This window comes from Tupaia chinensis, unplaced genomic scaffold (assembly GCF_000334495.1).
Source record: "Tupaia chinensis unplaced genomic scaffold, TupChi_1.0 Scaffold141530_1, whole genome shotgun sequence".
Lineage (NCBI taxonomy): Eukaryota > Metazoa > Chordata > Mammalia > Scandentia > Tupaiidae > Tupaia > Tupaia belangeri.
This window is the reverse complement of record NW_006201391.1, coordinates 1,653,018-1,665,289: the sequence shown is the minus strand read 5'-3', so window position 1 is coordinate 1,665,289 and position 12,272 is coordinate 1,653,018. Positions and strand designations below refer to the sequence as shown.

Genomic DNA, 12,272 nt, shown 5'->3' with positions numbered 1-12,272 from the left:
TCGAAGGAGAGGCGGCGCTGAAAGGCACAGGCTCGTACACACGTCTCACGGGGGCGGCGAGTGCCCGGAGGGGAGAGGTGAGTGACAGGAGTGCCCGAGCAGAAGGCTCCCTCAGAGACACAGGACCGCAACGCAGCACACGCAGAGTTAACCGATACGTGGACTTGGCAGGACTCACGTGCTGCTCCTCGGCCTTCAAAGCCAAGGTCAGGCCTGCACAGGACACGGTCACTCTGCCTGCCTCACGCCCTCGGTTCCTGTGCAGCGAGAGGCAGCAGAGCCTGGCTGCCCGACTCCCCCCAGCTGTGGCGGGGGACAGACGGAGGTGGTAACGGCCCTCGGCTCCTTTACAGAAGACTGAGGCCACGGGGTCCCAGGAAGAGTGCCGAAGACAGGTTCCCGCCCCTCAAACCACGACCTCCGACCTGAAGCGCCCGCTCGATCAAGGCCGAGCGCGCCCCAAGCGCCCACATGGGGGAGCAGTCCCACTGGGGCGCAGCACCCGACCCCACTCCTGTGTAATGGCAGGGTCTAGGACCAAACCCCTCTTCCAGGCATTCCTGGTTCACTCAGAATGTTCTGAAAATTCTTGGTTTGAAGTTGTTGATCTTAGTTTTCTGCCCCGGTCTCACCTTGAAGATGTTTTTTTCCCCTCGCAAAGACTGAGTTAAGTCCATCCAGCCATAGTGAAATATAGTGAAAACCCTTTTCATATTTCAAAGACAAGCTGTTTTACAGAGAAATAAGTAAGTGCCAAGTAAACACCGGCACGCCACGGAGTTAGAGCTTTAAGGAACGCTCCTTTCCAGGCCAGCTGGCGGTGTGGTGGTGAAGGCAGCTGGATTCCACTTGGCTGACTGCAAAGTTCGAGCCCTGGACACGGCAGCCTGAGAAACATGCTGGGTGCCAGATCCCTAAAGAAGGGAGAGATGGAGAAGGGACTGCCATGTGACCATCCCTCATGGGAGCGATCGCCTTCTCTCTCCCACCCTCTAGCAAATTAAAAAGAAAAAAGCAGCATTGTTTTTCTGCAAATCTTTGAGAAAGAAGTCTCTAAAATAAACTAGCTCTGTCATATTTCCAGTGAGCTCTCAGTTATTTTTTTTTTTTTAATTTGCTAGAGGTGTGTGTGCTCACTAGGGATGGAGAGAGACAGGGAGAGACAGGAAGAGACAGGGAGAGATAAAGAAAGTGAGAAAGCACCCCCTGGCGGGGGTGGCCGTCTCTTCTCCATTGTCCCCTCAGGATTTGGGGCATACATGCACATGCAGCCAGGACGTTTTTCAAGCCACCAGGTCTGGAACTCGAACCCTGCAGTAGGCCATGCGGGACCCAGCACCTTAATCACCACACCACTGGCCACGCCCTCCCTGCCAGCTGTATTTTCACATGCAGTTTATTCGCAAGGCCAGCTCCATACCTACTGGTTAGGGTGGGCTGGATCTCACAAGGCTGACATGAGTAGAACCCTGGCCCCAGAGCTCGGCAAGCACACCGGGCACTTGTATGTGTAAGCCCGGAGCCCTGACAGTGCAGACATGGAAGAGAAGGTACAGCCATGTGACCATGCTCCATGGGAGGGTGCTTTCTTCCTCTCCCCATCTCTCTCTCTCTGGCAATTAAAAACAAAGTGTATTTTACTCCATGAGAGAGCGAGAGAGGGAGAGGGAGAGAGGGAGAGAGACATTCCTGACAGTGTCTTCACATCGTGTCCCTCCCCGCAGCTGGCCAGGGTCACGGGCGCTGCCCACACCTCGGCTGTACATAGGGAGACCTTGGGGTGTGAACCCAGGCGCCCCCATGGCCTCACCACCAGGGAGCACTGAGTTACTGCTGGATCACCTGGCTGGCTTAGTGCATTTTTACTACATGGTTATTAGAATCAAAAAGAGCTTTGAGGAACTTTATTTATTTATTTTTTTAAGTTTGCTGTAGGGCATGTGCGCTTGCTGGAGAGAGACAGAGAGGGAGAGAGAAAGCGGGCCACCAGGTCTGGGACTCGAACCGAACCAGGCTCGGACATGTGGGAGTCTTCACCACATCCGCTAGCCCCAGCAGGTAGATTTAAGGCTTTCGGGTTTGTATCTGTGGGGTGCCGGCCATCCTCACCTCCACACCACAGGAAGGCCTGTGTTTAGCACACTGTGGGTGATGCTGAGCAGACAGAAGTAGCTAGCTGAGAACAGTGCATAGCTTCTGGGCCAAGTGCTGGGGTCCTGCCAAAACCTCTGCCGTCACCTGACACCCAGCAGCGCAGTGTGTGTGGGTGACTAGTGGGAGGTGCTGGGGGGCGTGCGATGGAGTAAACTCTCCTCATCTGTTCCCAACAAGGCAGGCTGTTATAAAAGCAAGTTGGAGGGTGAGGAGGTAGCATGGTGGTTAAGGTGCTGGACTCTCACGTGGCAGACTACGGATTGAGTCCCAGACCTGGAGGCATAAAAGCTGTGCTGGCTGTGTGTGCATGGGTGCCCAAAATCCCAGAAGGAGAACAGAGGAGAAGGGACTGTGGTGTGGCCAGCCTCCTGGGCAGTGATTTGTCATTCTCCCCCTTCTCTGAGGACACACACTGTATGACAAAAGCCCTAGAATAAATACAGACAGACAGACAGACATGCAAGGTGGTGCCTGTAGCACTCTTTGTTTGCACGTGACCACTTACTACTTCTTTCAGCCATGTTGTGACAGCACCAGACGCTGGCCCCATGCCTGGGACTTCCCAGCCACCAGAACCATGAGCCAAATAAACCTCTTTCCTTTATAAATCCCTCAGTCACGAATACTCTGTTGTAGCAACGTACTCTAAGACAGCGTGAAAATGCTGGGTAAGGGCCAGGTGGTGGCACAGGGCAACACATGGGAGGGGTTCTGGGTTCACTTCCTGAGACCTCCCTGCGCACACCCAGGGTGCACGTGAGCTGGGCCAGCTGAGACGGGGCGATTGCAGTGTGAGGATCCTGTTAGGGGTGCCTGTCTTTTATTCTCTTCCATAGAATAAGCAAGTTTTTAAAAAATCTGATGAGCTGTGGTAAGGTCGCAACACCTGTGCATTTCCTGTCTCCTGGCTGGCAGCTGGACTACACGGGCTGCGGGGTCAGCTGCCTGTAAACGGAGCCAAGGGAGCTCTGAGTTTACATTCGAAACGCCCATCTTTCTGTTCCTCGGTATTCATCCAGTTGTTTTTTCCTTCACTTCCCATGTCTGCTCTCCACCCCTATCCTCACCCTGCTGTCTCTTTGGTTCTTTCTTTTCCTTTTTAGACATTTTTGCTGTCGGGCGCATGCACTCGCTGGAGAGACAGAGAGGGATGGAGAGAAAGTGAGAAATGATCCCCTTGGGGGATGGCCCGGCTCCTCCATTCTCCTCCTGGGATCTTGGGCATGCACACACATGCGCCCAGCGTATTTCAGGCCACTGGCTCAGCCACGTGGGAGTGCAGTGCCATGACATGCCACCTGCCGGCCCTCTGTCTCTTACTCATGACTGTGTCTCCGGGATGGCCTGTCATCTCTTTACTGACTACAGATCACAACACATGCAGAAGGGAACTGCCGCTTCTCATGGGCAGTGGCACATGGCCAGCAGCACAGGCTGGGTCCCTGCCTTCCCTGCGGAGGTCCTCGCTCCCAGGGCCTGGTAGGAGGAGGGGCCTTTGGAGGTAAGCAGATCAGAAGGTCGACAGCCTGCAATCTGCAAGAGGGCCCTTTCCAAAACCACGCTGACACCTTGGTCTTGAACGTCCCACCTCCAGAATGCTGAGAAATACATTCCTGTCGTTACACGCAGCCAGTCTAGGGTACTTTGTTTTTGTTATAACAGTCCAGATTGACTTCGAAACAAAAGCGTGTTGCAACCTATGGTTTCCTGGAGACAACTCAAAATACAGGCTACTCAGTTGTCAAAAGTCCCTTATCCAAACACCCCTAACTCCAACTTCCCTCCCGCGGCCCTCACTTCGACGGGACAGCCCGTGCATGTTGGCAGCCTGTCCTTCTAAATCAGCCTCTCCGATGCTTGAGCAAGTCAGGCTGGGGAGAACCGGACATTTCAGCACCTGCAGAAGACTACTCAGTGCTAAGAGTCTTGAACTTCAGAGGGAAATGGTGGTTACCAGAGGCTGGGTGGAGGTGGGGAGACAGTGAGGCTGGGGCAATGCTGGTAAGAAGAGAACAAATTTCAGTGAGATAGAACAAGTAAATGCAAGGTTGTACGCCATGCTGACTGTCGCTAACCACCAAGTTCTGTGTTTGTGAGAACTGCGGAGGGCTTTGAAGTGTCCTCACCACAAAAATGGAAGTACTTGAGGTGTACCTGTGTTAATTTGCTGAATTTGGCCATTCCACAATGCATACATTTTTTAAAAATTAAAATTAAAAACATTTTTAAGAGAAATTTTTGCTGTAGGACATGTGCGCCCCCCGGAGAGACTGAGAGACAGAAAGTGAGCCGGGGGAATGGACACATTACAATCCCTCCTCCATTCTCCTCTCGGGATTTTGGGCATGCACGCACATGTGCCTGGCGTGAGTTTTAAGCTGCTGGATCAGGGATTCGAGCCGCAGTTGACCATATGAGAGTCCAGCAACATAACCACTACATCATCTACTGGTTGCTTATTTTAATAAAAAAATTTAATTTTAATTATTATTGTAATTATTTTTAAGTTTGCTACAAGGTATGTGCACTCATCAGAGAGAGAAGGAAAAAGAGAACAAGCTGCCAGGTCTGGGACTTGAACTATGGTTGACCATGTGGGAGTCTGGTCTGGTGCCTTAACTACCCACACCACCTGTTGGCCCCATAGACATATTTTAGTTTCTATTCTTTTCTTTTCTTTGAGAGGTTTTTGCTATAGGGCACGTGTGCTTGCCAGAAACACAGAAAGAGATAGAGAGACAGAAAGCGAGAAATCACCCCCCGGGGAGATGGCCATGCCACAATCCCTTCTTTTCTTGGGATCTTAGGCACACATGCACACACACCTGGCATGATTCTAAGCCACCAGTTCCAGGACTCTAACAGCGGTTACTACATCGGAGTCCAGTAACACAACCCTTATACCATCTACTGGTCCCGACAAATATATATATATATATTTTTTTTTTTGGGGGGGGCGAGTTTTTTTCCTATAGGGCGCATGAGCTCGCCAGAGAGACAGAAAGTGAGAAATCACCCCCCAGGGGGGACGGCCATGCCGCAATCCCTTCTCCTCCATTCTCCTTGTGGGATCTTGGGCATGCACGCACACGTGCCCGGCGTGAGTTTAAGCCACTGGGTCTGGGACTCGAACCATGGTTGACTACATGGGAGTCCAGCGTCATAGCCATTACGCTAACTGCTGGTCCCCCAATATATATTTTAAAACTACATATTATACACAATAAATATAAATGTTAATTAAAAATAAATAAATAAATAAATAAATAAAAATATGCCTCCCACCTGACCCTCAAAACTGAACGCCCCAGGTAACTCCCTCGACATCAGCACAAACAGCAGGTGGGCACGGGGGGACCTGGCAACGCTCAGGTGGGACACTCGCCTGTTCCCGGGTCATCTTCTGCAGCTCATCCTCCCAAGCTGTCTGGCCATCACCCAGGTTGTAGGAAGCTGGTGGGGTGAGCCCGCGAAGAATCCGGGGGTCTCGGTCATGACACAGGGCTGTCAGGTGTCCAATATACAACTTCAATTTGCTTCTGTTTTGGTCAAGTTCTAAGAGGGGCTGGATGATCTGAGATGGGAAAAGAAAAGAAGAAAGTCAATGTCGACCCGAAATGCCCCCCAGGCCACAAAGCACCGACTACACACAGCCTTGCTAGTCTCTGCGTCTCCATGGCCATGTCAGCGCTGAGACAGGGACCGCCTACTGCCGCGTGTTTGCATGGTCACACTCGGCACCACCCAAGGTGGCAGGAGTGCCGGCCAGCACTTCCACCTGGACTCAGAGCTCTGGACCGGCAGGGATCAGCCAGGACTGACTGGCCTCTACATGGGTACAAGTCCTGATACAGGCAGACGCCTGTCACCTCACGGTTTACCCTTCCACTCATCTGTGAGTGACTGTAAGATGCTGCTGGCGAGGACTGCTCGTCTGGAAGCCGGGGCGCCATCCTTGCTGTGCTCCTCCACCCCCTGGATTGGGAGGAAAACCTGGGCTCGGGAGGTGTGTGCTTTCTTGGTGGAGAGACGTGAGGAGGGCGGCTACAAGGTCTGCCTGCCCTGCTTTGGACGCCGCTCCTTCATCCTGCAGGGCTTCTGATCTGTTTCAACACCAGGGGTGAGTCCTGCTCTAACACCAGACACCTGGCTGAAGCCAGGACTGCAGACCCCCAGCCGCTGCTCTATTTCTGTGTTCCTCTCGTTGACAGACCTCGACGCTTCCCCTTGCCCTTGCCCCGAGGTGAACAGCCACTCCTCTGGCACCCACTGGAAGCACACCAAACGACCCATGACTTCTGACTTCTGCCCCAGGATTTCGTGTGACAGTTCTTACGACAATGCTCTGGCCAGGCATGCGGTAGTCAGGCCGAGCCTAGGGTGCCTAGGAAGAGAGTCGGGCCTGATCTCGCTCCGCAGACGCTCAGGTGGGACTGCACACCCACTCACGCAGCAGCTGGGAGAGCCGCAGCGCACGACTAGGGGCTGGGGGCTCGGAGCGCTCCCAGGGCTCGGCAGGCAGAGCCTGCACCTGCCGAGGACACGGGCTGGCGTTCCCATCAGCAGGACCCTCTGGCCCAGGACGCCTGCTACTTTGGCAGTGAAGCTGATTTCCCCATGGGCCCCCAACGGCTTCTCCTGCCAAATGCCTTCATTTTGTTTAGTTTTTTCTTTTTAAATGGAGTTTCATATTTTTTCTTATGAACATTATACACACACACACAAATTTTGAGGGGAACACGTATGAAGGAAATAATGAAACTGCACGTGGGTGTCCCGTGAGGAAGTAAGCACTTGGCCAGCCATGGTGGCGCAGTGCTAACGCAGTGCTCTGAGAGGCTGAGGCCACACGGGCAGGTCCTGGGTTCCTGTCCTGAGGTCTCCCCAGACGTGCTGCTGCGTATGCGTGCTTGTGACCCAGGCTGGCGTGAAGACTGCGGGGGATGCCTATCTCCCTCCTGTTCTGTCTCTGTCTCTGTCTCTCTCTCATGGACAAATAAACAAACTGGACCCCAGAAGTGACCATGTGGTGAGAGTCTTAGACCTGGAGCTTGATACATGTGCCACGGGCGTGTGTGTGCACGCTCAAAACCCGAAGCAGGGAGAGGCGGGGAGAGGTGCAGTGTGCAGTGCTCCGAGGGGTGCTTTCCTGCTCTGTCTCTCTCCAGTGAGTGCCTGTGCCCACTAGCAAATAAAAAAATGTAAAGGTGTAATCATTTATAACATTTGGATGACTTTCTTCCAGGTCTTTCTTTTTTTAAGAGAGATTTTTACTATAGGCCACATGTGCTTGCTGGAGAGACAGAGACAGAAAGTGAGAAATCACCCCCAGGGGGGATGGCCACGCTGCAATCCCTTCTCCTCCATTCTCCTCTCGGGATCTTGGGCACACATACTTTTGCACATGATGTGAGTTTTAAGCCACTGGGTCCAGGACTTGAACCACATTTGACTATATGGGAGCTTAGCAATGTAACCATTATGCCATCTGCTGGTTCCAATGTTCTTTCAAGTGTTTTTATAAACTTACATCAATTTTAAAAAGTATCATACGTCATGTTTGGCTTGATACACTATGTAACATTACATTGTGAGTATTGTTCATGACATTACATATTACTGGAAAATATGCTTCTTAATGGTTATATAATAAACACAGCACATTTCCTTGGTTTCTTTTTCTTTTCTTTCTTTCTTTTTTTTTTTAATATGGTTTTTGCCATAGGGTGCATGCACTCACCAGAGACAGACAGACAGTGAGAGGGAAAGTGAGAAATCACCCCCCGGCCCCAGGGGATGGCCATGCCACAGTCCCTTCTCCATTCTCTTCCTGGGGTTTTTGGGTACACACGCACATGTGTCTGGCACGATTTTCAAGCACCCAGGTCCAGGACCTGAACTGCAGTTGGCCATGTGGGACTCCAGTGCTTTAACAACAATGCAACGTGCTGGCCCTCCTTTGTTTCTAATACCATTTCCATGAAATAATTGAGAGGGAAGAGCCGAGGCTTAGTGGCCAAAACAACTGGAGCCTCATGGAGAGAGAACAAGAGCTTAGCCTACCCAGTACAGGAGAGTATAGAAGCCAGACTGCCTAGACAAAACAGAGGAGGTGAGCCAACTGATGCTGATTCTTTTTACTTACTTATTTCTAGCTGCCAGAGGGCATATGCGCTTGCAGAGAGGAGCAGAGGGAGCGAGGAGAGCACCTGGTGGGCACGGTGATGCCTCCTCCAGTCTCTCAGGACTCCAGGCAGGAACAGCATGCACTCAGCATTCCGAGCTCCTGGGGCTGGAATTCCAACCACGGTCAGAATGTGGAGCCTTAACCACGAGGCCACAGACCATACACACACTTCCATATGAGGCTAGAGCTTAGCCGGCGAAGTGCTGTGTGGGAAGCCTTAGGACTCTACAGGAGACCCCAGTCAGCAGGCGCATGGTGCCACTTCTGCTCTAGAATTCTCTACCGTGGACAAACCAACACGGCTAGTACAGAGGGACCAGTGTCTCAAGGAAGCAACGGGAGGTGCAGATTCTTTCGAGTCCTTGTTCTTAATCTCAATTTCAATCTGATTTAAATGTGTCTCCTGCTGACAGACTGAGTAAAGGGACAACCTGACGGTCTTCGTGCACACTTCTGTAGCATTTAACAATTTTCAACGTGCAACCATGAGCTTAAAGAATAAAGGACGTTTGCATTTTCTCCCCAGAATAAAAACTCATTCTATGCAATGACTGATAGAGTGGTACTTCCTTCCCTTGTCACAAGTAAAGGCCTTTAAAAAATAAAAAACAGCCTACTGTGTGAAGGCATTTGGAACTGCCCAACCAGTACGGCCCCTCAGCCTATCCATACAAAATGTACTTTGGTCTTTCTGGAGCAAATGACCCATGTCAACCATGTGGGAACAGGCCCTTATCTCCTCCTCGTCCTAATCTGAGCAGACCACTTAGGACAGAAATTCAGTTTCCCACAAGGTAGAACTGTCGCTGTCTAATCTCAAGAGGGAAGAGAGACATTGGCCAAGCAGAAAGAGGCTGCTTTATAGGACCCCCAAGTTATGTCCTCCGTCCAGATATGACCTCTGCATGCAGGCGAGAAGCCCCACAGACGTGAGCAGGACACGGTGAGGCCAGATTGCTTGTAAAGCTGTGCAGAACTAAGCCACGCCCCCACCTGGGGGATGGGGGAGTTATTAAAAAAAAAGAATTTGTTAAAACAATCTTTTCTTGGGAGTAGCAGTTGGCGTAACAGCTATGTCACTGGACTCCCATGTAGTCAACCGTGGTTCGAGTCCTGGACCTGGTGGCTTAAACTCACGCCAGGTGCATGTGCGTGCGTGCCCAAGATCCCGAGAGGTGAATGGAGGAGAAGGGATTGTGGCCTGGCCATTCCCCTCCCCCCCGGGGGGGTGATTTCTCACTTTCATGTCTCTCTGTCTCTCTGTCTGTCTGTCACACGTACGTGCCCTGTAGCAAAAACCTCTCCCCAAAAAAAGAAAAGAAAAGATAACCTTTCCTTGTACCATACATGATGTCAAATGTTCATTATTTCCCCATACCTACACTTGCCAAACTGTTAAGGAAAAACATTAAAAAGGGACGAGAAATTCTTGGTTTGAAGTACTGAGAGGATTTACTTATTTTTGTACTAGATTATCTGGTTCGTCTCAGAGGCCGGCAGTTGAGGGCAAATGGTGGGGTTCACTTTAACCTCGTATCCACTTACGAGAGGTTGGAGGACTAACGCTCTCCGAGAAGAAAGAGGAGTGGCTCCTGCACAGTTCGAGAGAAGTAACCCAAGATCCCAGCGTCCCACTTCTACAGCTCCCCGACCTGTGAGCGCAGACAGCTTCCCCACACCTGGCCTTCCAGCCCCAGGACGGACCAGCGCCGTAGGCCCAGCAGCAGCAGCTGGGCAGCCTGCATTCCCACTCCACGCACCCCTTGCCAGAGACACTCAAGGCTGGTCGTGGCACATTTCAGGAACCCATCTTGAGAAATACGGCACGCGCACATGATAAAGACGAGGTGGACAGGTATGGACACTGGAGAGAGAGACTAATATTCTGTGGTATGGAAGACGTCCTTAAAAAAATTTGAGTGTGCATGAAAGAGAGGAAAAGAGGAGGGACCCTTGGCAGGGTCCTGACGCTGTGACTCGCTTTCCCCAGGCCTCCAGGCTCCTCAAAATTTTGAGCACCTACATGCCTGGAATGTTTTCAGGCCAACCAGAGGATTTGAACCTGTGGATGACCATGTGGCTACTAGAACTACAGTTCAGTATGCCAGACCTAAAGAAGATATTTATTTATTTTAATTAATTAATTTTAGTTTTTGCTGTAGGGTGCATATGCTCACCAGAGAGAGAGAGAGAGACAGAGAGACAGAGAAGCTGAGAACCACCCCTCCCCCCTTCACCACCACCCAAGGTGGATGGCCATGCTGCAATCCCTTCTCTTCCTGTCTCCTCTTGAGATTTTGGGCACACACACGCACACATGCATGCTGCAATTTTTAAGCCAATGGGTACGGGACTCTAACCACTCAAACCATTTTGTTTTCTTTTATTTTTTGGAGGGTTTTGCTATAGGGCGCATGCATGTGCCAGAAAGACAGAGAGAGACAGAGAGACAGAAAGTGATAAGTCACCCCCCGGGGGGGATGGCTGCATCGCAATCCCTTCTTCTCCATTTTCCTCTCGGGATCTTGGGCACACATGCATGTATACATGCCCAGCGTGAATTTAAGCCACCAGGTCCAGGACTCGAACCGTGATCGACTACATGGGAGTCCAGCGACATAGCCATTATGCCAACTGCTGGTCAAACCACATAGTCAGCCATGTGGGATCCAGAACCTTAACCACCATGGTAGCTGCTGGTCCAAGAAACCAGTTTTTAAAAAGTTAACATGTACTGACTGCTGACTGTGTTCCGTGGGAGTTACTTTTACATTCCCCATGATTCTTCTGTAGCTAGCTCACAGCCCTGCGCTGATTAAGAAATCTCTTTTTCTTCTCTTTACCTCCTAAAGTCTCCAGAGGCAGGCTCAGCCGTCCCTGCAGGGACTGAACGAACATTAGTGGTGGTCTGGTTTCTCACTGGGCTACCACTAGACCGCTGTCTCAATGTAGAACCCATTGAGAGTCCCAGCATGGGCTGGCCCGATAGTGTGCAGTGCTAAGAGCTACCCCGAGGAAGCCAGATCCCACACAGCTGACCAAGGTTCTAGTCCTCGGCCCAGCAGTTTGAAAAACAAAGGGGGTGTGCACGCACATACACGCCCAGGGTCCTGATGGGACAGAGAATTGGAGAAAGGAGGACTGCAGCATGACCAGGCCCCACCAGGGGCTCCTTCTCGCTATCATGTATATGTACACACCCACTGGCATGAAACAACAATGTTTTTAAAAAGAAAGTCCCAAAATAACTAACAGATTAACTTCCCAGTAACATTACTGTTTTAATGGCATTCTTGTCTAGGGGTTGAAGCAGAGAACTAAACTCTGAAAAGCAAAACAGAAGGCAAGGGAATAAATTTCATGAATCAAGATTTTCTTTTTTCCCTTTTTTCTGCACAACTAAGTTTATTTTCTCAGTCAGTAATGTATTTCGGGGTCAGGAAGATGAAAGAATAGTGTGCTAAGCCTCTTCCCAAAGGTCTGAAGTTATGCGTTATATTCTTACTTCAATGTAGCTATTTTAAGAAAGAACAGAGTTCTTTTACAAAGACAGGGCCTGGCCCTGTGGCACAGCAGTGAGGCCTGTGAGAAGCAGCTAGATCCCACACGGGCAGCCAGGATTTGAGTACCAGCCTGGAGCTTGAAAAACACACTAGGCACATGTAAGCACGCCCAGGATCCTGGGTTAGAAAACTGGAGGAAAGGGACATGTGGCAGGACCCAGCCCTGCGGAGTGTGTGGGGTGCTCCTCTCCTCTGCTCTTTCTCACACGCACTGTGTACTCTAACATTTAAAACCAATCACGACTAGTGTAATCCATGTGCTGGTATACGTCATTAAAACATGCAGGGGCCGGCTGGAGGCGTGGCGGCTAAGGCAGCTGGAGCCTACATGGCTGTGCAGTGAGTCCCAGACTGGAGGGTGGGCTTTC

The 12,272-nt window shown here is 51.1% G+C and overlaps 1 protein-coding gene across 3 annotated transcripts in view; it reads right to left on the bottom strand.

The window, feature by feature from the left end:
• The window catches only part of ERC1 (ELKS/RAB6-interacting/CAST family member 1), a 501,445-nt gene that overhangs the window by 51,880 nt on the left and 437,293 nt on the right, over positions 1-12,272 (bottom strand). For all 3 annotated transcript variants that reach the window (XM_027766230.1, XM_027766231.1, XM_027766232.1), the window contains one exon: positions 5,540-5,728. In XM_027766230.1, coding sequence (XP_027622031.1) covers positions 5,540-5,728 — 189 coding nt within the window. The remainder of the gene's footprint in view (positions 1-5,539; positions 5,729-12,272) is intronic.